We start from the raw sequence: 26,974 nt of genomic DNA on the forward strand, positions 1-26,974 counted from the left end.
CCACTGTGCCCAGCCAGAACTAGCTTGTCTTTTTGAAGCAACTGAGTATATATTTGAAAGCCCCAGTAAGGATTTGACATAGAACATTAATTGTGTAGAATTTAGAGTAATAAAAATTTTAAGAGTCATGAAAATAATTTTCTTATGTAGAATAGCTTTTTAAAAAATAACAGCTTTCTATATTGTGATTTTTCTTACTTGCAGTTAAATCTTCTATTAATGTTTGAGTGATATGTCTTTTGCAACTTTTAATTTTTATAAGGTATATAAAATCTTAAGATATAACACTAGATGGTAGTAAAAATCCACTCAGAATATAAAATTAAGAAGCATTGTTTTATTCTTAAGTGATATTCTATGTGGGAGAATTTAGTTTGTAAGTTATTTTAAAAATCCCATGACAGTAACCTCATCTATTACCCAAAATTTACATAAATTGTATTTTTACACATTGACTTACTTTCACTACATTTTATTTTTTTTTCATTGACATTATATATCAGCATCTGTCATTGTGTTAGTTACGTTTTTACTTTTTGTTATAGTAGCCAGAAACAAGGTATAAATACCTGGACGAATTGAGATAGGCGTTCTCTATCCATAGTAATTCATCTCTGTTGTAGTAAAGGTAGCATAGTGAATATGTATCCTTAAAGATATGTTAAGGCGTTTGGGAAAAGGATCAACTTTGAGTTCATCCAAATAATTTGAATTTTCTGACAACTATTTAAGTCTTGTTGAGGATAAAATGTTTTTATTTTAATACATGGTTATAATAATTCAGGTTAAAAATACTATAATACTAGTAAAACTATTTGAAGACATTATAACATTCTTTGATATTATCACATTAGACCAATGTAGAGTTGGTTGGTGTTACTTTTTGAGGTATAGCCATTTTTTGGGGAATCCTTGTGGACAGATCTCTGTTGAACAACAAAAATTAGTCAGCTATTTAAACTACAAAGAGCACTTGTGATTGAGTTAAATGTCCCATGCATGGGAATTAACTAATCATTAGAAATTGCTTTTGTTAAAATGGGGAAAGGACTTCCTATTTAATAAATGGTGCTGGGAGAACAGGCTAGCCATGCAGAAAATTGAAACTGAACCCCTTCCTTATGCCAAATACAAAAGTTAACTCAAGATGGATTAAAGACTTAAATGTAAAACTCAACTGTAAAAACTCTAGAAGGAAATCTAGGTAATACCATTCAGGACATAGGCACGGGCAAAAATGCCAAAAGCAATTGCAACAAAAGCAATAATTGACAAATGGGATTTAATTAAGCTAAAGAGCTTCTGCACAGCAAAGAAAACTGTCATCATAGTGAACAGACAACCTGCAGAATGGGAGTAAATTTTTGCAATCTATCCCTCCAACAAAGGTCTAATATCCAAAGTTTATAAGAAACTTAAATTTTCAAGAAAAAAGCAGCCCCAATAAAAAGGGGGCAAAGTACATGAACAGATACTTCTGAAAAGAAGACACAGGCTGGGTGTGGTGGCTTATGCCTGTAATCCCAGTACTTTAGGAGGCGGAGATGGCTGAATTAGCTGAGGTCAGGAGTTCAAGATCAGCATGGCCAACATGGTGAAACCCTGTCACTACTAAAAATAAAAAAATCAGTTGGGCATGGTGGTGGGTGCCTGTAATCCCAGCTACTTGGGAGGCTGAGGCAGGAGAATGGCTTGAACCTGGGAGGTGGAGGTTGCAGTGAGCGGAGATTGTGCCACTGCACTCCAGTCTGGGCAACAGAGCAAAACTCCGTTTCAAAAAAATGGCCACATATGGCCAACATACATGTGATTAAAAAGCTTATCACTGATCATTAGAGAAAAGCAAATGAAAACCACAATGAGACACCATCTCATGCCACTCAGGTGGCTGTTATTAAAAAGTCAAAAAACAACAGGTGCTCGTGAGGTTTTGCAGAAAAAGGAATGTCTTTACAGTGTTGACGGGAGTGTAAATTAGTTCAACCATTGTGGACGACAGTGTGGCAATTCCTCAAAGACCTAGAGGCAGAAATACTATTTGACCCAACAATCCCACTAATGGGTATATGCCCAAAAGAATATAAATCATTCTATTACAAAGATACATGCATCAGTATGTTCACTGCAGCGCTATTCACAATAGCAAAGACATGGAGTCAACCTTAACATCCATCAATGATAGATTGGATACAGAAAATATGGTACATATACACCATGGAATACTCTGCAGCCATAAAAAAGGAATGAGATTATGTCCTTTGCAGGGATATGGATGGAGTTGGAAGCCATTATCCTCAGCAAACTAATGCAGGAGCAAAAAACCAAACACCGTGTGTTTCCACTTATAAGTGGGAACTGAATGATGAGAACGAACACATGGACACAAGGTGGGGATCAACACACACTGGGGCCTGTCGGGATGGGGGTGGGGGTAGGGAGAGCATCAGAAAGAATAGCTAGTGGATGTTGGGCTTAATACCTGGGTGATGGGATGATCTGTACAGCAAACCACCATGGCACATGTTTACCTTGTAACAAACCTACACATTCTGCACATGTACCCCTGAACTTAAAAGTTGAAGAAAAAAATAAAATAAAATAAAACTAAAAAACAGAAAACAATTACTTTTATGACTGACTTGTTTTTAGGAGATGTGTCATAGGTTCTACTGGTCTTTAGTACCTTTCACATCCTGATTCCAGAGGATATCTTCCATGGGGTTGGCATGCCAGAAAATCAATTAAAGTACCTACTGTCTGTGTGATACCTTTGTTAAATTAGATTTCTTAACATTTGCCTAGTGCCTTTTGGGTACTTTGGGCTGAGTCAAGTCTATTTAATAAATCACATTTACTACTTTATTTTTCTGGTAAAACAACTGCAGTCTGCTGCAAATGAGTGGGACGTTTTCTTGTGTCAATTTTTGACTTTACCTGAAATAGTTACAAAATGTGCTTAAAAATTCTAGTTTTATTTTGTATGATTTTTTTTTAAATACACATCTTTATTTTTTATTTTTATTTTTAATTTTTTTGCTCTGTTGCCCAGGCTGGAGTGCAGTGGTGCCATCATGGCGCACTGCAACCTCCGCCTCCCAGGTTCAAATGATTCCCCTGCCTCAGCCTCCCGAGTAGCTGGGATTACAGGCACCTGCCACGATGCCGGCTACAGATCTTTACATATGGCTGGTTTGTCATTTAAGCCTTTTATATTTAAGCTTATTTTAAGGCAAATTTTAAAAAATACCAACAAGAAAAGAATTTAGGTTAAGAAAGTGAAAATTAGCATTATTAACATATTTGAAATTTCAGCTACTTGCTTGAAATGAAATTGTTTTGAAAGTTTATTACTAAGATTTAAAAGTGAAGCCAAGTCATTTGAACGTGAACTAGCTATTCATTCTACAGTGATGACCAAACGTGGAACTACAGTCATTGTTTAACCTGTTTACCCATACAAGTTGGCTCCTTTCTAACTGGTTGTGGAATTAAGACAAATAGAGACTCCACTTTCTTCTGTGTATTATTGTTTCCTTTTTTTTTTTTTTTTTTTTTTTAGTTTTTTTTCTAACTTATAACCAATTGTTGAAGACTTGATTTTTACTTAGTGAGAATGTAATATTAACTTTTCTCCTCAACTAGTGTTGCTTTCTCTATGGCTTTTCATTTCTTTTACCAGTTGATATAAAAAGAGAAAGTAAAACTAAAATGAGGAAAAGAGGCCGGGCACGGTGACACCCGCCTGTATTCCCAGCACTTTGGGAGGCCAAGGTGGGCGGATCACAAGGTCAGGAGATCGAGACTTTGAGCTCTAAAATTCTTTTGTCTACATGTTGTAGTCTATTGTTGAACCTTTCCATGGCACTGGGGATACTTTCTACCTGAGATCTCTTAGGTTGGAAGATGCCCATGGAATGGCTTTGTCCATCACTATTACCATTCATTTCAAAGAATCTTTTGATTTCCATCTTGATTTTATTGTTAATCCCCAAATCATTCAGGAGCAGATTATTTAATTTCCATGTATTTGTATAGTGTTGACAGTTCCTTTGGGAGCTGATTTCTAATTTTATTCCACTGTTGTCTGAGAAGATACTTGATATGATCTCAACCTTCTTAAATTTATTGAGACTTGTTTTGTGGCCTGTGTTGGAGAATGTTCCATGTGCTAAGAAGAATGTATATTCTGCAGTTGTTGGGCAGAATGTTCTGTAAATTTCTGTTAAGTCCATTTGTTTTAGGGTATAGCTTAAGTCCACTGTTTGTTGGCTTTCTGTCTTGATCTGTTTAGTGCTGTCAGTGGAGTACTTTTAGGTCCACCACTATTATTGTGTTGCTATTTTATTTCTTGGGTCTAGTAGTAACTGTTCTATAAATATGAGAGCTCCAGTGTTAGGTGCATATAACTTTAGTATTACAGTATCTTCTTGTTGGATTGTTCCTTTTATCATTATATAATGACCTTGTCTTTTTTGACTGCTGATGCCTTAAAGTCTGTTTTGTCTGATATAAGAATAGACAAAACAGAATAGAATAGAATAGACAAAACTCCTGCTTGCTTTGGTTTTCATTTGTGTAGCGTATCTTTTCCATCCCTTTATCTTGAGTTTATATGAATTCTTATGTGTTAGGTAAGTCTCCTGAAGAAAGCAGATATTTCGATTGTGATTTTTAAATTCATTCTGCCATTCTATATCTTTTAATTGGAGCATTTAGGCCATTTACATTCAACGTTAATATTGAGATGTGGGGTACTGTTCTATTCATCAGTATCAGTTGTTGCCTAGATAAACTGTTGTTGTGTTATAGTTTTACAGGCCCTATGAGTTTTTTTTTGTTTTTGTTTTTGCTTTTTGCTTTCAAGAAGTTCTATTTTAGTGCATGTTGAACTTTTTTTTCGGGATTTATAACTTATTTTAGCATTTCCTATAGTGCTGGTTCGGTAGCAGCAAATTCCCTGAGCATGTGTTTGTCTGAAAATGACTTCATTTCTCTTTCATTTATGAAAGGTTTTAGTTTTGCTGGATTTATTCATTTTGCTGGATACAAAATTCTTGACTAACAGTTATTCTGTTTAAGGAGGCTAAAGAGAGGACCCCAATTCCCTTCAGGCTTATAAGGTTTCTGCTGAGAAGTGTGCTGTTAGTCAGATAGGTTTTCTTTTATAGATCATTTGATGCTTTTGTCTCACAGCTCTTAGAATTCTTTCCTTCGTGTTGATTTTAGATACCTGACAACTGTGTGCTTCAGTGATGATCTTTTCTTTTTTTTTTTTTTTTTTGAGACGGAGTCTGGCTCTGTCGCCCAGGCTGGAGTGCAGTGGCCGGATCTCAGCTCACTGCAAGCTCCGCCTCCCGTGTTCACGCTATTCTCCTGCCTCAGCTTCCGGAGTAGCTGGGACTACAGGCGCCCACCACCTCGCCCAGCTAGTATTTTTGTATTTTTTAGTAGAGACGGGGTTTCACCGTGTTAGCCAGGATGGTTTCGATCTCCTGACCTCGTGATCCCCCCGTCTCAGCCTCCCAAAGTGCTGGGATTACAGGCTTGAGCCACCGCGCCTGGCCAGATGATCTTTTCTTAATGAAATTTCCGAGGAGTTCTTTGAGTTTCTTGTATTTGGATATCTAAATCTCTAGCGGCCGGGCACGGTGGCTCACGCCTGTAATCCCAGCACTTTGGGAGGCCGAGACGGGTGGATCATGAGGTCAGGAGATCGAAACCATCCTGGCTAACACGGTGAAACCCCGTCTCTACTAAAAAATACAAAAAATTAGCCGGGCCTGGTGGCGAACGCCTGTAGTCCCAGCTACTCGGGAGGCTGAGGCAGAATGGCGTGAACCTGGGAGGCGGAGCTTGCAGTGAGCCGAGATCGCGCCACTGCACTCCAGTCTGGGCGACAGAGTGAGACTCCGTCTCAAAACAAAAACAAAAACAAAAAACAAAAAACAAACAAAAACAAAAAAAACTTAAATCTCTAGCAAGGCCAGGAATGTTTTCCTCAATTATTCCCTCAAATAAGTTTTCTAAATGTCTAGCCTTCTCTTCTTCCTCAGGAACACCAATTATTCTTAGGTTTGGCTGTTTTACATAATCCCATATTTCTTAAAGACTTTCTTCATTTCTTTTGATTCCTTTATATCTTTGTCTGATTGGGTTAATTAAAAGCCTGATCTTTGAGCTCATGTACTAAAAATACAAAAAATTAGCTGGGCGTGGCGTCTGGCACCTGTAGTCCCAGCTACTTGGGAGGCCGAGGCAGGAGAGTGGCGTGAACCCCGTAGGCGGAGCTTGCAGTGAACCAAGAGTCACTGCACTCCAGCCTGACTGGCAGAGCGAAACTCTTGTTTCTGTTAGAATATTTTAAAGATTTGTTGGTCTGTACCTCTCCTGTTGAATAAAATTATATTTTATGGTTATCTATAGACTTAATTTGTCTATATTCTATTTCAGTGGCATGACTAATACTGAACTGGCTCTTCTTCAATCCGAATTTTTTCCTGCTCTTTAGATCATTGTAAAAGCTTATAATTATGAACTGCCTTGCTAGAGAGGAAACGAAGAATACCCTTTCATTTGAAATTTATAGAGGGACTGAAAATTAGACCATAATTTCAAACATTTCTCTTTACTTAGACTTGCTAATGTTGTCTTCTTTAGCCTCAGAAGGCTCAATGAATTCTTCTATTTAAGTTTTTTTTTTATACTGAAAGGAGTTCTAATACCGAGTGCCCAGAGTTTAGCCAAACTTCAGAGGTTAAGGGCATAGTCCTGCACATGATTGCCCTTACTTTAGACACCAGCCTCAATTTTAGTGGTCTCCAGCTTACCCTCATTTCTGACTAGCTAGCTACAAATTTGAGGGTTAATTCCCTAGAACAACTCACAGAGCTCAGGAAAATGTTAAACTTAGAATTACAGTTTTATTATAGCCAAAGGGTATACAAATCATAACCAGCCAAATGAAAAGACACATAGGACAAGGTCTGGGAGGGTTCCCAAACATGAAGTTTCCACTCTTCTCAGGAATGTTTTGTCTTGCTAGCATCTTAATGTGTGACAGTATGCAGAATATTGCCAACCCAAAGCTCCCCAAGCTTTTGATGTTCAGAGTTTCGTTTTTTTGATTGTCAAAAACATAACAAAAAATTTACCTTACCCATTTTGAGTATGCAGTATAAGAGTGCATACTAAGAGAGAGAGAGAGAGAAAGAAAGAAAGAAAGAAAGAAAGAAAGAAAGAAAGGGAGGGAGGAAAGAAGGAGAAGGTTAATTTCTCTTTTAGTAAAAGGAACAGAGTAAAACAGTTTGCACGTTTTGTGTAACATCTCCAGAAGAGATCTCCAAATCTTTTTTTTTCTTTAATTTTCCAGAACTTTTTTTGTCTTGCAAAATTAAAGCCCTTCATTGAACAATTCCCTTTTCCCTGTCTGCCTTCCCTCCAGCCCCTGGTAATCACCATTCTGTTTCATGTTTCTAAAAGTTTGAGTATTGCCGGGCGCAGTGGCTCAAGCCTGTAATCCCAGCACTTTGGGAGGCCAAGACGGGCGGATCACGAGGTCAGGAGATCAAGACCATCCTGGCTTACACGGTGAAACCTCATCTCTACTAAAAAATACAAAAAACTAGCCGGACGAGGTGGCGGGCGCCTGTAGTCCCAGCTACTTGGGAGGCTGAGGCAGGAGAATGGCGTGAACCTGGGAGGCGGAGCTTGCAGTGAGCTGAGATCTGGCCACTGCACTCCAGCCTGGGCCACAGAGTGAGACTCCGTCTCAAAAAAAAAAAAAAAGTTTGAGTATTTTAGATACCTGAAGTAGTTGTCTTTTTGTGACTGCTTTATCTCAGCATAATGTCCTCAAGGTTTATTCAGGATATAGTGTATGACAAGGTTTCCTTATTTATGGCTGAGTACTATTCCATTTTATATATATACTGCATTTTCTTTATCCATTCATCTTTTGATGGGCATTAAGATTGCTTTCATCTATTGGCTATTGTCAGTAATGCTACAGTGAACATGGATGTTCAATTATTTCTTTGAGATCTGTTTTCTTTTGGATATATACTTAGAAGTGGGATTACTGGATCATATGGTAATTCTATTTTTAATTTTTTGAGAAACTTTTATAGTGTTTTCCATAACAGCTGTACCATTTTATTTAATTTTTTTGAGGCAAGTCTTGCTATGTCTCCCAGGCTGGAGTGCAGTAGTGCAGTCTCAGCTCACTGCAACCTCAGCCTCCCAGGGTCAAGTGATTCTCCTGCCTCAGCCTCCTGAGTAGCTGGAATTACAGGCACCTGCCAACACACCCTGCTAATTTTTTTATTTTTGTGTTTTTTTGAGATGGAGTCTCGCTCTGTTGGCCGGGCTGGAGTGTAGTGGTGTGATCTTGGCTCACCACAACCTCCGCCTCCCAGGTTCAAGTGATTCTCCTGCCTCAGCCTCCCGAGTAGCTGGGACTACAGGCGTGCACCACCATGCCCGGCTAATTTTTGTATTTTTAGTAGAGACAGGGTTTCACCATTTTGGCCAGACTGGTCTTGAACTCCTGACCTCAGGTATTCTGCCTTCCTTGGCCTCCCAAAGTGCTGGGAATACAGGCATGAGCCACCACGCCTGGCTGAGCTGTACCATTTTTTATTCCAACTAACAGCAGACTGAAGGGGTGGCCTGCCCCTCCACACCTGTGGGCGTTTCTCCTTAGGTGGAACGAGAGACTTGAGAAAAGAAATGATACACAAAGTATAGAGAAAGAAAAAGTGGGCCCAGGGGACCGGCACTCAGCATACAGAGGACCCACAGGACCCACACCAGCACCGGTCTCTGAGTTCCCTTAGTATTTATTTTTAATTATCTTTACCATCTTAAAGAAAAGGAAGTGGCAGGATAATAGGATCATTGTAGGGAGAAAGTCAGCAGTAAGACATATGAATAAAGATCTCTGTGACATGAATAAGTTTAAGGAAAAGTGCTGTGCCTTGATATGCATATGTAAACATCTCCATAAACCTTTTTAGTGCTTAAAGAGCAGCATTGCGCTAGCAAGTCCCGCCTTTCACCCTAAGGCGGTTTTCTCCTTTCTTAGTAACCAGAACGTAAAATCGGGTTTTATACTGAGATGTTCCATTGCCCAGGGACAGGCAGGAGACAGATGCTTTTCTCTATCTCAACTGCCAGCAACTGCCAAGAGGCCTTCTTTCCTCTTGTACTAGTCTTCCTCAGCGCAGACCCTTCACGGGTGTCAGGCTGGGGGATGATCAGGTCTTTCCCTTCCCATGAGGCCATATTTCAGACCATCACATGAGAAGAAACCTTGGACAATACCTAGCTTTCCTAGGAGAGGTCCCTGTAGCCTTTGGCAGTGTGCGTATCCCTGGGTACTTGAGATTAAGAGAATGGTGATGACTTTTAACCAGCAAGCTGCCTTCAGGCACTTGTTTAACAAAGCACACCCTGCACAGCCCAAAATCCTTTAAACCTTGAGTCACCACAGCACATGTCTCTTGCAAGGACAAGGTTGGGGGTAGGGTCACAGATTAACAGCATCTCAAATACAGAACAAAATGGAGTCTCTTATGTCTACTTTTTTCTATATAGATACAGTAACAGTCTGATCTTTCTTTCTTTTCCCCACAGCAGACAAAGCTTCCAATTTTTCTGCATCCTCGTCAACATTCATTTCCTGTTTGTTTGGTAGTAGCCATCCTAAAGGGTGTGAGGTTATATTTCACTGTGGTTTTTATTTGCATTCCCCCAGTGATTAGTGATATTGAGTATCTTTTCATGTTCTTATAGGCCATTTGTAGATCTGCTGTGGAGAAATGTCTATTTAAGTCCTTTGCCTATCTTTAAATTTTTTTGTTTGGGTTTTTTATTTTTATTTTTTTTGGTTATTGAGTTGTAGAAGATCTTACATATTCTGGATTTCAGCTGTTAACCATATATATGGTTTGCAAATATTTTCTCTCATTATATAGATTGCCTTTTTACTTTGTTGATTATTTCCTTTGCTGTGAAGTTTTTAAGTTTGATATAGTTCCATTTGTCAATTTTTGCTTTTTTTCTGCCTGTGCCTTTGGTATCATATTTAAGAAATCATTGCTAAATCCAAGAAATCATTGCTAAATCCAATGTCATAAACTGTTTTGTCTCTGTTTTCCTCTATGAGTTTTATAGTTTCAAGTTTTATGTTTAGGTCTTTAATCAATTTTGAGTAAATTTTAGCATGTAGTTTATGGTAAGGGTCTAATTTCACTCATTTGCATGTGGATTTCCAATTTTTCCAGCACTGTTCGTTGAAGAGACTGTTCTTTTTGCCCTCTTGTGTAGCTTTCACACCATTATTGAAGATCATGTAATCATATACCTGAGGAAATATTTCTGGGTTCTCTTTTCTATTCCATTAATCTATATGTCTTTTTTATGCATTATCATGCTGTTTTGATAATTGTAACCTTACAATATATTTTAAAAGAAGTGTGAGACCTCCCTTTTCTTTTTTTTTCTCAAGATTGTTTTGACTGTTCTGGGTCTTTTGAGATTATATATGCATTTAAGTGTATTTTTCTTGCCTTTTTTTTTTTTTTTTTTTTAAGGCAGAGGCTGGCTCTGTTGCCCAGGCTGGAGTGCAGTGGCAGGATCTCAGCTCACTGCAAGTTCCACCTCCCAGGTTCACACCATTCTCCTGCCTCAGCCTCCCGAGTAGGTGTGACTACAGGTGTCCGCCACCTTGCCTGGCTAATTTTTTTTTTGTATACTTAGTAGAGATTGGGTTTCACCATGTTAGCCAGGATGGTCTCGATCTCCTGACCTCGTGATCCACCCGCCTCAGCCTCCCAAAGTGCTGGGATTACAGGCGTCAGCTACCATGTCCGGCCGTATTTTTCTATTTTTATAAAAAAATGCCATTGAGATTTTGATAGAGATTACATTGAATCTGTAGATTGCTTACAGTAGTATGCACATTTTAACAATATGAAGCCTTCCAATCTGTGATCACAAAATGTCTTTCAATTTGTTTTTGTCTTTTTATTTATTTTTTATTTTTTATTTATTTATTTTTTGAGACGGAGTCTGGCTCTGTCACCCAGGCTGGAGTGCAGCGGCACGATCTCAGCTCACTGCAGCCTCCACCTCCTAGGTTCATGCCATTCTCCTGCCTCAGACTCCTGAGTATCTGGAAATACAGGCACCCTCCACTACTCCCGGCTAAATTCTTTTATTTTTAGTAGAGACGGGGTTTCACCATGTTAACCAGGATAGTCTCGATCTCCTGACTTCATGATCCGCCCACCTTGGCCTCCCAAAGTGCTGGGATTATAGGCCTGAGCCACCGTGTCCAGCCTGTTTCCTGACTTTTTAATGATCACCATTCTATCTGTCATGAAATAGTATCTCTCACTGTGGTTTTGATTCACATTTCTCTAATGAACATCGATGATGAGCTTTTTTTCATATGTTTGTTGGCTGTATAAGTGTTGTCTTCTTTTGAGATGTATCTGTTCATATCCTTCTCCCACTTTTTGATGAGATTTTTTTTTCTTGTAAATTTGTTTAAGTTCCTTGTAGATTCTGGATATTATCAGATGTATAGATTGCAAAAATTTTCTCCCATTGTGTAGGTTGCCTGTTCACTCTGATGATAGTTTCTTTTGCTGTCCAGAAGCTCTTTAGTTTAGTTAGATCCCATTTGTCCATTTTGGCTTTTGTTGCCATTGCTTTGGTGTTTTATTCATGAAGTTTGGTGTTTTATTCATGCTTTGGTGTTTATTCATGCCATTGCCTATGTCCTGAATGGTATTGCCTAGGTTTTCTTCTAGGGTTTTTATGGTTTTAGGTCTTATGTTTAAGTCTTTAATCAATCTTGTTAATTTTTGTATGAGGTGTAAGGAAGGGATCCAGTTTCAGCTTTCTGCATATGGCTAACCAGTTTTCCCAACATCATTTATTAAATAGGGAATCCTTTCTTATTGCTTGTTTTTGCCAGATTTGTCAAAGATCATATGGTTGTAGATGTGTGGCATTATTTCTGAGGCCTCTGTTCTGTTCCATTGTTCTGTATATCTGTTTTGGTACCAGTACCATGCTGTTTTGGTTACTGTAGCCTTGTAGTATAGTTTGAAGTCAGGTAGCATGATGCCTCCAGCTTTGTTCTTTTTGCTCAGGATTATCGTGGGCTCTTTGGGTTCCATATGAAATTTAAAGTAGTTTTTTTCCAATTCTGTGAAGAAAGTCAATGGTAGCTTGATGGGGATAGCACGGACTGTAAAATACTTTGGGCAGTATGGCCATTTTCATGATACTGATTCTTCCTATCTATGAGCATGGAATGTTTTTCATTTGTTTGTGTCCTCTCTTACTTCCTTGAGCAGTGGTTTGTAGTTCTCTTTGAAGAGGTCCTTCATATCTCTTGTAAGTTGTATTTCTAGGTATTGTATTCTCTTTGTAGCAGTTGTGAATGAGAGTTCACTCATGATTTGGCTCTTTGTCTATTTGTGTATAGGAATGCTTGTGATTTATGCACATTGATTTTCAGTTTCTCATTTTTGCATATGATGTTGGCTACGAGTTTTCTTATATGGCCTTTATTATATTGAGGCCATTTCCTTCAGTCTTTTTTTGTTGATTGTTTTTATCATGAAAGGGTATTCAAGTTTGTTAAATGCCTTTTATGTGCCAATTGAGATTATTGTGGTTTTTGTCCTTCATTCTGTTAATAGGATGTATTATACTGAATTTCTGTATGTTGAACCATCCTTGCATTCTAGGAGTAAGTCCTACTTGATCATGATGTCAAGTCCATTTAATGTGTTGTTGAATTCAGTTTGCTAGTATTTTGTTGAGGATTTTTTTTTTCATCATTATTAATCAGAGGTATTATCCTGTAGTTTTCTTTTAATACCTTTCTCTGATTTTGGTATCATGGTAATGCTGGCTTCATAGAGTGAGTATGGAAATTTTCTGTCCTTTTCAATATTTTAAAGAGTTTGGGAAAGATTGGTTCAGTTCTTTAAATGTTTGATAGAATTTTCCAGTGTAGCCCTTTGGTCCTGGGCTTCCTGTTGCTTAGATGTTTTTGATTACTGATTCAGTATCATTACTACTTATAGGTCTGTTCGTAGTTTTTATTTCTTTATGATTTTGAAGACTGTTTCTAGGAAGTTATCCATTTCTTCTGGTTTATCCAATTTGTTGATATATAGTTTTTCATAGCAGTCTCAGGCTCTTTTCTATTTCTGTTACAGTTGTAATGTCTCCTTTCACTTCTGATTTTTGTTTTTTCAGTCTTTTTTTTTTTAATTGTCAAAGAATTGTCAATTTTATTCACTTTTTCAATGAGCCAATTTGCAGTTGATTATTTTTTTTTTTTCTATTCCCTGTTTCTTTTATTTCTGCTCTAATCTTTATGATTTTCTTCCTTCTGCCAACTTTGGGTTTAGCTGTTCTTTTTCTTTTTTATTTTTGAGACAGAGTCTCGCTCAGTCGCCCAGGCTGGAGTGCAGTGGTGCAATATTGGCTCACTGCAAGCTCCGCCTCCTGGGTTTAGGCCATTCTCCTGCCTCAGCCTCCCGAGTAGCTGGTACTACAGGCGCCCGCCGTCACACCCGGCTACTTTTTTGCATTTTTAGTAGAGATGGGGTTTCACCGTGTTAGTTGGGAGGGTCTCGATCTCCTGACCTCGTGACCTGCCTGCCTCGGCCTCCCAAAGTGCTGGGATTACAGGCGTGAGCCACTGCGCCCGGCCTAGCTGTTCTTTTTCTAGTATCTTGTGGTATAAATATAGGTTGAGCATCCCAAATCTGAAATTCTGAAATCCAAAATGCTATAACATCCTGAGCTTTTTGAGCACTGACATGACACTTAAAGGAAATGCTCATTGGAGCATTCTGGATTTCAGATTTTTAGATTTGGGGTGCTCAAATGGTAAGTATAATGCTAATATTTCAATATTCAAAGAAATCCAAAATCTTGTGGTCCTAAGCATTTCAGATGAGGAATACTCAACCTGCAAAAAAATCAGGAGCTGAGTGTGTTTTCTCAGTTGTGGCAAGCTGTGTCAGCTTCTCTCTGGGATGTTACACGTTTTCTGGTGCTGCCATGAGCCTGTGTACTCTCCTTTGTTCTCGATGCCCCACAGGCAATTTCGATACAGACGTTCTTGGCTTTGAGCTTACCTGGGGTACTGTGACTTCCTAATTGGTTTCTGTCATTGTCATAAAAGCTTTTTGGATCATATATTGTTGCTAAAGTCAGTGTTTTTATCAGGGAGCATGGTCTTGGGCTTCCTATTTTGTCATCTTGCTGGCCTTGGTGTCCAGAGTTTTCATTGGGGTTCCATGGTGTAGGCATTAAAAAATTTTTTTTTAATTTTAAATTTTTGTAGAGACAGGTTCTCACTATGTTGCCCAGGCTGGTCTCGAACTCCTGGACTCAAGCAATCCTCCTGCCTTGGCTTCCCGAAGTGCTAGGATTACAGATGTGAGCCACCACACCCAGCCTGGGTATCATTGATTGAATCATTGTCTGTGCAGTTGACTTAGCCCATTTCTTCTCTGCAGAGTGGGTTGATATAATTTGGCTGAAAACCCCAAACCTCTAATCACATTGATCTTTCTGGCATGGCCATTGCCCACCTGAGTCATCTCCTTAGTGTAAACTGTCTAGGAGCCCACCATAAGTCTCCTTGTTAGTTTAGCATCAACTATCAGATGTGGTTAGAGGGTTTAGAAATTACTTCCAAGACCCTGGGGACAAAAGTCACCCAAATTCCTTGTTACAAATGTTTATAGAAATTGAATCACATGATAAAAAATAATTTTTTCCTAAATAGAAGTTTAACACTCTTAAAAAAGTGATAGATTCTTCTTTTTAATTTTTGTTACCGCAGTATTTTAACTATTTGAAGGACTGTTTTGTTCTCTAAACAGTAACGAATGCAATACTATTTCTTTAATTTATACCTTAAATGAGTATGTTACTAAAACACTAAGTGCTAGGATAGAAAAGTGGAATTAGGCTCGCATGGTGGCTCACGCCTGTAATCCCAGCAGTTTGGGAGGCTGAGGCGGGTGAATCACATGAGGTCAGGAGTTCAAGACAACTTGGCCAAGATGGTGAAACCCTGTCTCTACTAAAAATACAAAAATTAGCTGGGCATGGTGGTGCATGCCTGTAATCCCAGGTACTTGGAAGGCTGAGACAGGAGAACCCCTTGTACCTGGGGGGCAGAGGTTACAGTGTGCTGAGATCATACCATTTCACTCTAGCCTGGGTGACAGAACAACATTCCGTATCCAAAAAAAAAAAAAGAAAAGTGAAATTAGTCTTTTGATTTAAAAAAAAAGAAATTGTCATGCCTGTTTTTTTTTCCTGGGTATAAAAGTAATATGTTCATTGTAAAAACAATTTTTTTGGAAAAGAGTTGCATTTAAAATAACAAAAGTCTTTTAATGTTTTATTCCCCACTCTTTTTTTGTTTCTGTCAATATGGAGCACATTGAAACGCATTTTATGTTAAAAAAAAAAAAATAATACAATTGAGAAAACGACCTAGGGTTGTTTCCTAGGGTTTTGTGTCTTTTTTCATACATAACACTACGTGTAAACATATACTACATAACACACTACAGATCAGTATTTTCCTTTGTCAGTAAATAATCTTTAAATACAGTTTTATTGTTTCTCTATTTTTTCATGTTAACATTATTTCTAGTTTAATGCATAAATTAGTAGATATATTAGATAATTTATGATTTTTTCTTGATTGATATTCAAGAACTTAAAGGTTAATAATTATTGGTATTGATACCGTACCTTCTCATATTGTTCATGATAATACCCAGAGCTGTTCTTTCAAACTAGTTAGCTTTCTCTTTTATTTATTTTATTTTACTTTTTTTTTTGAGACAGGGTCTTACTCTTTCCCCATGCTGGAGTGCCATGGTGTGATCACAGCTCACTGCAGCCTTGATCTCCCGGTCTCAAGTCATCCTCCCATTTCAGCCTGCTGTGTAGCTGGGACTAAAGGGGCATGTCACCATGCCTGGCTAATTTCTTTGTATTTTTTGTAGAAATGGAGTCTTACTATGTTGCCCAGGCTGCTCTTCACTCCTCCTGCCTTGGCCTCCCAAAGTGCTGTGATTATAGGTGTGAGCCACTGGGCCTGGCCAGCTTTCTTTTTCTTTTTTTTTTTTGAGACGGAATCTGACTCTGTTGCCCAGGTTGGAGTGCAGTGGCGCGATCTTGGCTCACTGCAGGCTCTGCCTCCTGGGTTCAGGCCATTCTCCTGCCTCAGCCTCCCCAGTAGCTGGGACTACAGGTGCCTGCCACCATGCCTGGCTAATTTTTTGTATTTTTAGTAGAGATGGGATTTCACCATGTTAGCCAGGATGGTCTCGATCTCCTGACCTCGTGATCCACCCGCCTCGGCCTCCCAAAGTGCTGGGATTACAGGTGAGAGCCACTGCGCCCAGCTACCAGCTTTCTTTTTCATTGTCTTGCAGTAGGATTAGAGCTTAGACTTTACGTTTTCTTAGGCTTTTTCTTTCAAATACCTGTTTTCAGCATTTTCTAGTGTTTTTGCTTTAGGCAATACTTTTAATGTCCCTTCAGTTTTTATGAAAAATGCATAGGTTATATTTCACATGTATATGTTTACATATTTGGTGTAAATTTGTTTTTTTCTTTTTTTTTTTTTTTTTAGTTATACTTTAAGTTCTGGGATACATGTACATAAAGTGCAGATTTGTTACATAGGTGTACATGTGCCATGGTGATTTGCTGCACCCATCAACCAGTCATCTACATTAGGTATTTCTCCTAATGTTATCCCTCCCCTTGCCCCCAAACCACCACAGGCCCCGGTGTGTGATGTTCCCCTGTCTGTGTCCATGTGTTCTCATTGTTCAGTTCCCACTTATGAGTGAGAACATGTAGTGTTTGGTTTTCTGTTCTTATGTTAGTTTGTTGAGAATAACAGTTTTCAGCTTTATCCATGTCCCTGCAAAGGACATGAACACATTCTTTTTTATGGCTGCATAGTATCCCATGGTATATGTGCCACATTTTCTTTATCCAGTCTATCATTGATGAGCATTTGGGTTGGTTCCAGGTTGTTGCTATTGTGGTATAAGTTTTTGTGTATATTTTAAATCTATTTTTCTTGCAGGCAAGCCATTATTTTCTTCTTTTTTTTTTTTACTTTTTTTTCATTGCTTTAATTGAATATTTATAAGAGGGCACTATGCTGGAGATGTGAGGATAAATTCTCAAGAAAATTTAAAAATATGGGTAGAGAGTAATAGATGCTTACATCTGATATTATGCATGGGTAGGTTTTAAAGTTTCATTGATGAGTCTAAAATAAATCTAGTTTTGGTTGTTTCCTACTCTTGCCAGGGTCCTGTATTAATAGGAAGTTCACATGGTGGTGTCAACATTGAAGATGTTGCTGCTGAGACTCCTGAAGCAATAATTAAAGAACCTATTGATATTGAAGAAGGCATCAAAAAGGAACAAGCTCTCCAGGTATGTTGTATTCCTGAAAAATTTCTACCTTATGATTAGAGAATTATGATATTTAAAGATAACTATACAACTGAAGTAATTGTCAAAACTTATTTAAATATTTTGAGTGTCAGGCGGATCATAAGGTCAGGAGTTTGAGATCATCCTGGCCAATATAGTGAAACGCCCTTCTCTACTAAAAATAAAAAAAAAATTAGCCAGGCATGGTGGTGCATGCCTATAGTCCCAGCTGCTCGGGAGGCTGAGGCAGAAGAATTGCTTGAACCCAGGAGGCGGAGGTTGCAGTGAGCCGAGATTGTGCCGCTGCACTCTAGCCTGGGTGACAGAGTGAGACTCTGTCTCAAAAAAAAAAAAAGTCATTACTATACCATTACCTTGTCTAGTAAAATTAACAATACTTTCTTTTTCTTTTTTTTTTAAGACGGAGTCTCGCTCCGTTGCTCAGGCTGGAATATAGTGGCACCATCTTGGCTCACCACAGCCTCCGTCTCCTGGGATCAAGCAATTCTTCTGTCTCAGCCTCCCAAGTAGCTGGCACTACAGGCGCCTGCTGCCACACCTGGCTGATTTTTGTATTTTTAGTAGAGACAGGGTTTCACCTTGTTGGTTAGGCTGGTCTTGAACTCCTGACTCCAGGTGATCCACCCGCCTCAGCCTCCCAAAGTGCTGGGATTATAGGCGTGAGCCACCACTCCCAGCCAACAATAATTTCTTAGTGTCATCACTTACTCAGTCATTCAAATTTCTCTAGTTGTTTCAAATCAATTTTTCATCTACAATTTGACCCAGGATCCAAATAAGGTCCTTCATTGTTATTTTATTTATTTATTTTCTTTGAGATGGAGTCTTCCCCTCCATTCGTCCCCTCACAAAAAAAAGTCCCCATTGAGTTTAATATTATGGCCTGTGAGAGTTGCTTGGTAATATTTGTAATGCTGCTATTGAATTAAATTGTTTGCTTTGGATATAAAATTAAGTGACTCATCTTTTCGTTTGTTTGTTTTTGAGATGGAGAGTCTAGCTGTGTCACCCAGGGTGGAACGTGCAGTGGCACAATCTTGGCTCGCTGCAACCTCCACCTCTCAGATTCAAGCAATCCTCCCACCTCAGCCTCCCAAGTAGCTAGGATTACAGGCATGCACCACCATGCCCAGCTAACTTTTTTTGGGTATTTTTAGTAGAGACAGGGTTTCACCATATTGGCAGGTAGTTCCAGAACTCCTGATCTCAAGTGTTCTGCCTGCCTGGGCCTCCCAGTGCTGGGATTACAGATGTGAGCCGCTGTACCTGGCCTAATGACTCATCTTAAAAGAAAAATTTGAATATTGAACTTTGAAGTAAAACATTTTTATTTTTATTTTTATTTTCTTTTTTTTTTTTTGAGATGGAGTCTTGCTCTGTTGCCCAGGCTGGAGTACAGTGGTGCGATCCTGGCTCACTGTCAGCTCCGCCTCCTGGGCTCACACCATTTTCCTTAAACATTTCTTCATGAGAAAACTATGTCAGAATAAGTTTATGGCTGGGCATGGTGGCTCACGCCTGTAATCACAGCACTTTGGGAGGCCGAGGCGGGTGGATCACCTGAGGTCAGGAGTTCAAGACCAGCCTGACCAACATGGAGAAACCCCGTCTCTACTAAAAATAGAAAATTAGCCAGGCATGGTGGCGCATGCCTGTAATCCTAGCTACTCGGGAGGCTGAGGCAGGAGTGGAGGTTGCGGTGAGCCGAGTTCACACCATTGCACTCCAGCCTGGGCAAAAAGAGTGAAACTCCATCTCAAAAAAAAAAAAAGAATAAGTTTATGGTATTGAAGTACAGCAAGTTAGGCCGGGCACGGTGGCTCAAACCTGTAATCCCAGCACTTTGGGAGGCCGAGACGGGCGGATGACGAGGTCAGGAGATCGAGACCATCCTGGCTAACACAGTGAAACCCCGTCTCTACTAAAAAATACAAAAAACTAGCCGGACGAGGTGGCGGGCGCCTGTAGTCCCAGCTGCTCGGGAGGCTGAGGCAGGAGAATGGTGTGGACCTGGGAGGCGGAGCTTGCAGTGAGCTGAGATCCAGCCACTGCACTCCAGCCTGGGCAGCAGAACGAGACTCCGTCTCAAAAAAAAAAAAAAGTACAGCAAGTGCAATAAATTTTTTTTTTTTGAGACGGAGTCTTGCTCTGTCACCCAGACTGGAGTGCAGTGGCATGATCTCAGCTCACTGAAACCTCTGCCTCCCAGGTTCAAGCGATTCTTTTGCCTCAGCTCTCAAGTAGCTGGGATTATAAGCACCCGCCACCATTCCCAGCTAATTTTTGTATTTATAGCAGAGACGGGGTTTCACCATGTTGGCCAGGCTGGTTTCAAACTCCTAACCTCATGATCTGCCCACCTCGGCCTCCCAAAGTGCTGGGATTACAGGCGTGAGCCACTGTGCCCAGCCAGGTGCAAGAATTTTGACCAGCACAAAAGTTTAAAGAAGATAGAGAAATGTTTCTGATGGAGAGTAAAGCAAATAATTTTGTCAGATGAATGATATAAATGTTTAAAAGGCACAGATTTGATTTATTAGGTAGTTGTGTGAAGATGATGAGAGTGAAATTTAGATGAGGAAGAAAATACTTGATTTACAAGAATACATGAAGAAATAATCTAAGATTATATAGCATTTTTCCTGATGGTTATGAATGGAAATAGTGCCTAGCATTAGCAAATTCATGTCATAATGAATTGATCAGAATTTGTAGTTTTCAAATGTTTAAGCCTAAACATTTGGTTTTAGTTTTTGGTTTTTTAGATTAGTTATGACATAGTGAAAAACTTTCATAATAAAATGGTACTTTCATATTATTCTTTATTTGAAATAGGTCATAACAAAAGATTACATTCCTTAGTGCTTTTTTTTTGTTTGTTCTTTGGAGACAGAGTCTCACTCTGTCACCAGGCAGGAGTGCAGTGGTGTGATCTCGGCTCACTGCAACCTCCACCTCCTGAGTTCAAAGCAAATTTTGTGTCTCAGCTGGGATTATAGGCATGCGCCACCACACCTGGCTAATTTTTATATTTTTAGTAGAGACAGTTTTTCACCATGTTGCCCAGGCTGGTCTCAAACTCCTGGCCTCAGGTGATCCATTTGTCCTCCCAAAGTGCTGGTATTACAGACATGAGCCACTGTGCCCAGATTACATTGTTTAACTTGATCATTTACTTTATTTATTGGCATTTGGCTCTTTGTAAATATCTTCTTCATCTTCAAAGAATTTAAGAATTTTTTGTTACTGAAAATCAAAAGAATGTGTTACAACTTTAGATAGCAAATGAAAAACAGGAAAGAATTCTCATAGTGTTCCTGAGCAGTGGCAGCACTGTTAGAGTAAACATATAGACATGTATCCTCTGTACCAGTGGTTCAGAATTGCTTGTGGAACTTGAAACATGATAGGTGCTTGATCCAGTGTAGAACTTGTCAACCAGAACTTCTGAGTTGGGACCTTGATATTGTGTTGTTTAAAAGCTCTATGGGTATCTCTAATTGGGAATCCCTCAAGACTGTAAACTCCTTTATGATATTATAAAGTTAAATATCTTTATCTTTTGGGCCTAGCATAGTGCCTGGAATGTATTAGATGCTCAGTAGATTTTTGAATGAATGGGGTAACACTCATTTGACTCAATGACATGCATTGTTATTGCGTGATAGACACTCTTTATAAATTACACAAAAGGTAAAATAGGGTCTTCTAATATTTTAGCTTTTATTTGGACCATTGGGGTTGTCACATTCTATATTTTTAGTAGAGTCAGGGTTTCACTGTGGATGGCCAGGCTGGTCCCTAACTCCTGGCCTCAAGCAATCTGGCCCCCTCGGCCTTCCAAAGTGCAGGGATTACAGGCGTGAGCCACTGTGCCTGGCCCACATTTTGTATATAGTTTTAATAAGTTATAAGCCTCTCCTTTCAGCTTAGGTTGGCCATAAAGCTTAGGCAGTATGGACATTATGGAATAAACCCTGGAACTGGAATCTAGGCCAATGGCAAGTTACTTGATATCTCTGAATCTCTTTCTCATCTATAAAATGGGCATAATATTTTGAGTAAAGTTTTGTTTAAGATTTTGAGTAAAAAGTTTTGTTTAACCATTTAGTAATGGTAGCTGCTATTTCAGTAATTAATGTTTGACTATAAATGACTCATATTTATCGTTTAAGTGATAAACTACAAGGCTTTTTATTTACAATAATGTTGATTAGACATATGCAAACCACCTATAATAAAAAGAAATTGATTTCAGCTTGCACAGAAGATGGGATTTCCACCTAATATTGTGGAATCAGCAGCAGAAAACATGGTCAAGCTTTACAGCCTTTTTCTGAAATATGATGCAACCATGATAGAAATAAATCCAATGGTGGAAGATTCAGATGGAGCTGGTAAAGTATCTTCTTTTGTCTAATATGATTATTCATTTATTTCTGTGTTATATGCTTCCCTAAGGAAGTTAAACTCATAGAGGTTCAAGAAGTTAAACTTCTACCTATGTAGAAGCTTTTTTTAAAAAATAACAAATAGAACGAATATGAACCAATATTAAACCCATTAAAACAAAACAAACTATTAAACCCATTAAAACAAAACAAAAAAAAATAAAACACCTTATAGAGACAGCACAGAGGGGTCGGAACTGTGCTGTCCAATACAGTGACAATCAGCCACACGTAGTTATTAAAATTAATTAAAGTTACATAAGATTTAAAAATTCATTTAATTAGTTGCACTAGTCATGGTTCAAATACTCAGTAGCCAAATGTGGTTACCATATTAAGAGAGCACACATATAGAACATTTCCATCATTGCAGAAGGTTTTATTGGGCAGTGCTGGGTTAGTGTATCCAGTGTGGTGGTGATTGAGCTGTAATTTTGTCAAATTAGCTATCTGGATATATAGATTGCATACTATATACATTTTGCATCTTTATTCACTTAGTAACATATCCTGGGGAACTCTTTATGTATATGGGGTCTTTATATATTAAGGATGTCAATCTTTTGTCTGACATTTGGTCTGAATCTTTTTCTGAGATTGTACTTTATTGTTTAATGTCATTTGATTTTTGGGGAAATGTTTTCGTTTTTGCATGTACTCAAATCTCATTACTTTTTTTTTTTTTGAGACTGAGTCTTGCTTTGCTTTGTTGCCCACACTGGAGTGCAATGGCGTGATCTGGGTTCACTGCCATCTCCGCCTCTTGGATTCAAGTAATTCTTCTGCTTCAGTCTCCCAAGTAGCTTGGACTACAGGCATGCACCACCACACCTAGATAATTTTTTTTGTGTTTTTAGTAGAGGTGAGGTTTCACCATGTTGGTTGGCCAGGCTGGTCTTGACCTCCTGACCTTAGGTGATCTGCCTGCCCCGGCCTCCCAAAGTGCTGGAATTGCACACGTGAGCCCCTGCGCCGCCAAGTTCCATTACTTTTATACTGAGATATTTTTTTTCTCCATCTTTTACACCTTTTTTTTTTGAGATGGAGTCTTGCTCTGTTGCCTAGGCTGGAGTGCAGTGGCGCGATCTCGGCTCACTGCAAACTCCGCCTCCCAGGTTCACACCATTCTCCTGTCTCAGCCTCCTGAGTAGCTGGGACTACAGGCACCCCCTGCCACGCCCGGCTAATTTTTTGTATTTTTTTAGTAGAGACAGGGTTTCACCATGGTCTCGATCTCCTGACCTCATGATCCGCCCGTCTTGGCCTCCCAAAGTGCTGGGATTACAGGCGTGAGCCACTGTGTCCAGCCTTCTCCATCTTAAGATCAGTAAATATTCATCCTCAATGTGTTCTGTTTTTTCTTTTGGGTCAATTTAGTCAGATATGTTCTATTTTTTAAATTGTTTCTTTTTTTTTTTTACATGTTTAATCAATTAATATTTTACTTTAGCTTTACTTTTAGTTTTTTAGAGTATCTTATTCTATTTTTAGTAAAGCTAAAGTAAAGGTTCTACAGTGAGAACTTTATTTTCTGTTTTTAAGCTTTCAAGTAAAGCTAAAGTTCTGCAGTCAGGTTAAATTATGGCATTAAGATACTCTAAAAAACTAATAGTAAACTGCATGAAGACACACTTGGAATTTAAAGTCCAAATGTGATAAGATCCAAAGGACCTTGATAACTGAAGTCCTACATCAGATTCTCTTGAGGTAGAAGTTCAAGGAAATTGATGTTCTCTCTAATTTGTTGTTTGACTGAATATTATCTAGAGGGATTATGGATTCTAGGTGGAGTGGGATTCTTTCAGCCATGGCAATTTTTAAAGTTTCTCATGGGAATGGGTTGAGTTTCTTCATGGTCTCAGAAGTTATTATTGTTTGAATTTTAAGTCTCTTATGTGTTTCACATTTAAAGATATATAAAATATTAATATATACAAGTTTATCACAGCTTTGACTCCTCAATTACCAAATTTGGGGAAATAATAGCACCCCAAAACCTTAGCCATTCACTGGGAACAATTATCCAAAGCATTACTATGTTCCCAGAACCTTGGCCTTAGTTTTATCAAAGATCGTGGCAGAAACTCAGTGGTATCTGAGTGAAGAAGAGTAGACAGATACTAGTCTCACCAGAATACCAGTCATCCTGATTATTTTCCTGTGGATTTAAACTCAGGAGAAATCTCCAAGCAAAAATTGATTTTGGTACTATGCATTTGTTACTTCTAGAGAGGAAAACTACCAATATGTCATCTCCCCTGTTGAGTACCATGAAATAGGCACCTCAGTGTGAACTGAGAATGGGCTCTACTGATATTCTACCCATACTTACTTGTGAGCATGTATTGTCAGTGGCTGCTTCTACTGCCTGTTACAGACCTTCTGCCTAAGAAATTTCTTTCCTAGGGATTTCACCCTGAGTTTTTTTCCATTGGAGAATCGCCCTCAACTGCTTCCTCAGTAAACCTGCCTTGATCTTCTGGAGTGTACTCCAGAGGCCTAGCAAGGACTACTGCCTTCACTAGGTATTCCTCATGCCCCTCCCCCCCTTTTAAAAATTTAATGGGCTACCCAGTATTTAGAAAAACACTTTTTAAAAATCCAAATACTGATTTAAAAAACCTTAATACTGAGTCACAAATTAAAAAGTATTAGCAGATATCTAAGAATTCATAACACAGATAATGATCTTTAAATACAAAGCAATAACATTGGAAATTAATATAAAATACTGTATTTTTAAATTTTTTGAGACAGTCTTGCTCTGTTGCCCAGGCCGGAGTACAGTGACACAGTCACAGCTCATTGTAGTCTTCTGGGCTCATGCGATCCTCCCTCTTCAGCCTCTTGAGTAGCTGGGACTACAGGCGCATGCCACCATGCCTGGCTAATTTTTAAAAAATTTTTTTGTAGAGATGGGCCCTCAGTATGTTGCCTAGGCTCGTCTCCAGCTTGTGTGCTCAAGCCATCCTCCCACCTCAGCCTCCTAAAGTTCTGGGATTAAAGGTGTGAACTATCACACCCAGCTTATTTCTTTTTTAAATATAAAGAAAATACTTTATGAATTAATAAAGAAACAATAATGGAAATGAGAAAATATTTCAAACTGAACAACTGCAAGGAATGTAGTGTTCATTGTGAGGAATACTCATTATCAAAGGGGTCAGTTTCTTAATATTTAGGTTGGTGCAAAAATTGCAGTTGTTGCCATTTTTTAAAAAAACGGCTATTACTTTTGCACCAGCTTGTATAACTTAAATGAAGTTATCTAAGGATTAACTAAAAACTGTCCAAGAACCATCCAAGAGTGGATCCTTATCCAATTTATATGGAAAGTAAAAGGATAAGAATTGCCAAATTTTTTCCTATTTAGCAGCATTAATTTAATTTAATGGGTGATATTTTGCTGAACTAAATCATTCCTTGCTGTGAATATGGTACCATGTGGGCTTTTTTCCCCCTTACTTTTAAATTTTGATACAGAAATAAACAGTATAGGGAACTTCTAAATACACTTTCCACACTTTCCTCAACATTGCCCGTTGTTTACATTTCACTCTATTTTATTCTCTTTCTGCTCTCTTTCTGTCTGCGTAAACATGCATTTGTGTGTATAAAAATATATTTGGAATCATTAAGAGTAAGTTGGAAGACATTGTTCTTCTAGTATCTAAAAACAAGAACATTCTTTTTTTTTTTTTTTTTTTTTTTTGAGGCAGTCTCGCTCTGTCGCCCAGGCTGGAGTGCAGTGGTGCAATCTTGGCAGACTGCAAGCTCTGCCTCCTGGGTTCTCACCATTCTTCTGCCTCAGCCTCCCAAGTAGCTGGGACTACAGGCGCCCGCCAACACGGCTAATTTTTTGTATTTTTAGTAGAGACGGAGTTTCACCATGTTAGCCAGAATGGTCTTCATCTCCTGACCTCGTAATCTGCCCGCCTCGGCCTCCCAAAGTGCTGGGATTACAGGCGTGACCCAAGAACATTCTCTTATATAACCTGGCTACATTTATGAAAACCAAGAAATTTAACACTGAGAAAATATTATCTAATTCATAATACATATTCAAATGTAGCCACGTGTCCTAGTAATGTCCGTTATACTATTTTCCCCCAGGAGCAGGATCACACATTGAATTGAGTTGTCAGGTCCATTTGACCTGGAACAGATCTTGAAGTTTGATTTGTTTCTTGACCTTATGTTTTTGTTGTTCCATTTTGTTTTTTTTTTTCTTTTTTAAAGAAGGGGTCATTTATTTCGTAGAATGCCCTTCAGTTTGTGTTTCTCTGTTTGATGTTCCCTCATGGTGTTTTTTTCCTTCATAGTGCACGTTGTCAGGAGGTACATTATGTTGGTTTGTTCCAGTATTGATAATGTTAACTTGGCTCACTTGTTTAAGGTAATGTCCAGAAGGTTTTTTCATTATAGAATCATTATTTTTTCCCATTGTAATTACTATGAAATTTGTGGGAAAATATTATACTACTTGTCAAACTTTTACCCATTAGTTTTGGCATCTACTGATGATTTTCTAACTGCATCATTCCCTCTATATTTAGTAGTTGACTTTGTATTAAAAGAAGAACTTTCTCTTCTGCCCCATTCATTTGTATGAGGATGGGCTCATCCATTCTTTAATCAATGAGTTATCCCTTTTAATCATTATTTTGTTGCATCGACTGTCCCAGATTTGGCCAGCAGAGGCCACTTTCAGGCTTGCTCCTGTGGCCTCTTTTTTTTTTAAATAAATGAAAAATTATAAATAAAATTATAATTTAACTTACAATATTGAAACAAATACACTTTCAGGAAGTTGTTAAAATAATACAGTCTTGCATGACCTTCACCCATTGATGACATCTTATTTAGCTGTATACACCCAAGTAGTTAGTTGACATTGGCTCATTACTGTTAGCTAGACTAAATATTTTATTTAGTTTTCACCATTTTTTTTTTTTTTTTTTTTGAGACGGAGTCTCGCT

The 26,974-nt window shown here is 38.6% G+C and overlaps 1 protein-coding gene across 2 annotated transcripts in view; it reads left to right on the plus strand.

Annotated features, from left to right (window-relative positions):
• The window catches only part of SUCLA2 (succinate-CoA ligase ADP-forming subunit beta), a 74,371-nt gene that overhangs the window by 15,010 nt on the left and 32,387 nt on the right, over nucleotides 1-26,974 (plus strand). For both annotated transcript variants that reach the window (XM_023187265.1, XM_023187266.1), the window contains 2 exons: nucleotides 17,395-17,523; nucleotides 21,803-21,941. In XM_023187265.1, the coding sequence (XP_023043033.1) occupies nucleotides 17,395-17,523; nucleotides 21,803-21,941 (268 nt within the window). The remainder of the gene's footprint in view (nucleotides 1-17,394; nucleotides 17,524-21,802; nucleotides 21,942-26,974) is intronic.

Source organism: Piliocolobus tephrosceles, chromosome X (assembly GCF_002776525.5).
Source record: "Piliocolobus tephrosceles isolate RC106 chromosome X, ASM277652v3, whole genome shotgun sequence".
Classification (NCBI taxonomy): Eukaryota; Metazoa; Chordata; class Mammalia; order Primates; family Cercopithecidae; genus Piliocolobus; species Piliocolobus tephrosceles.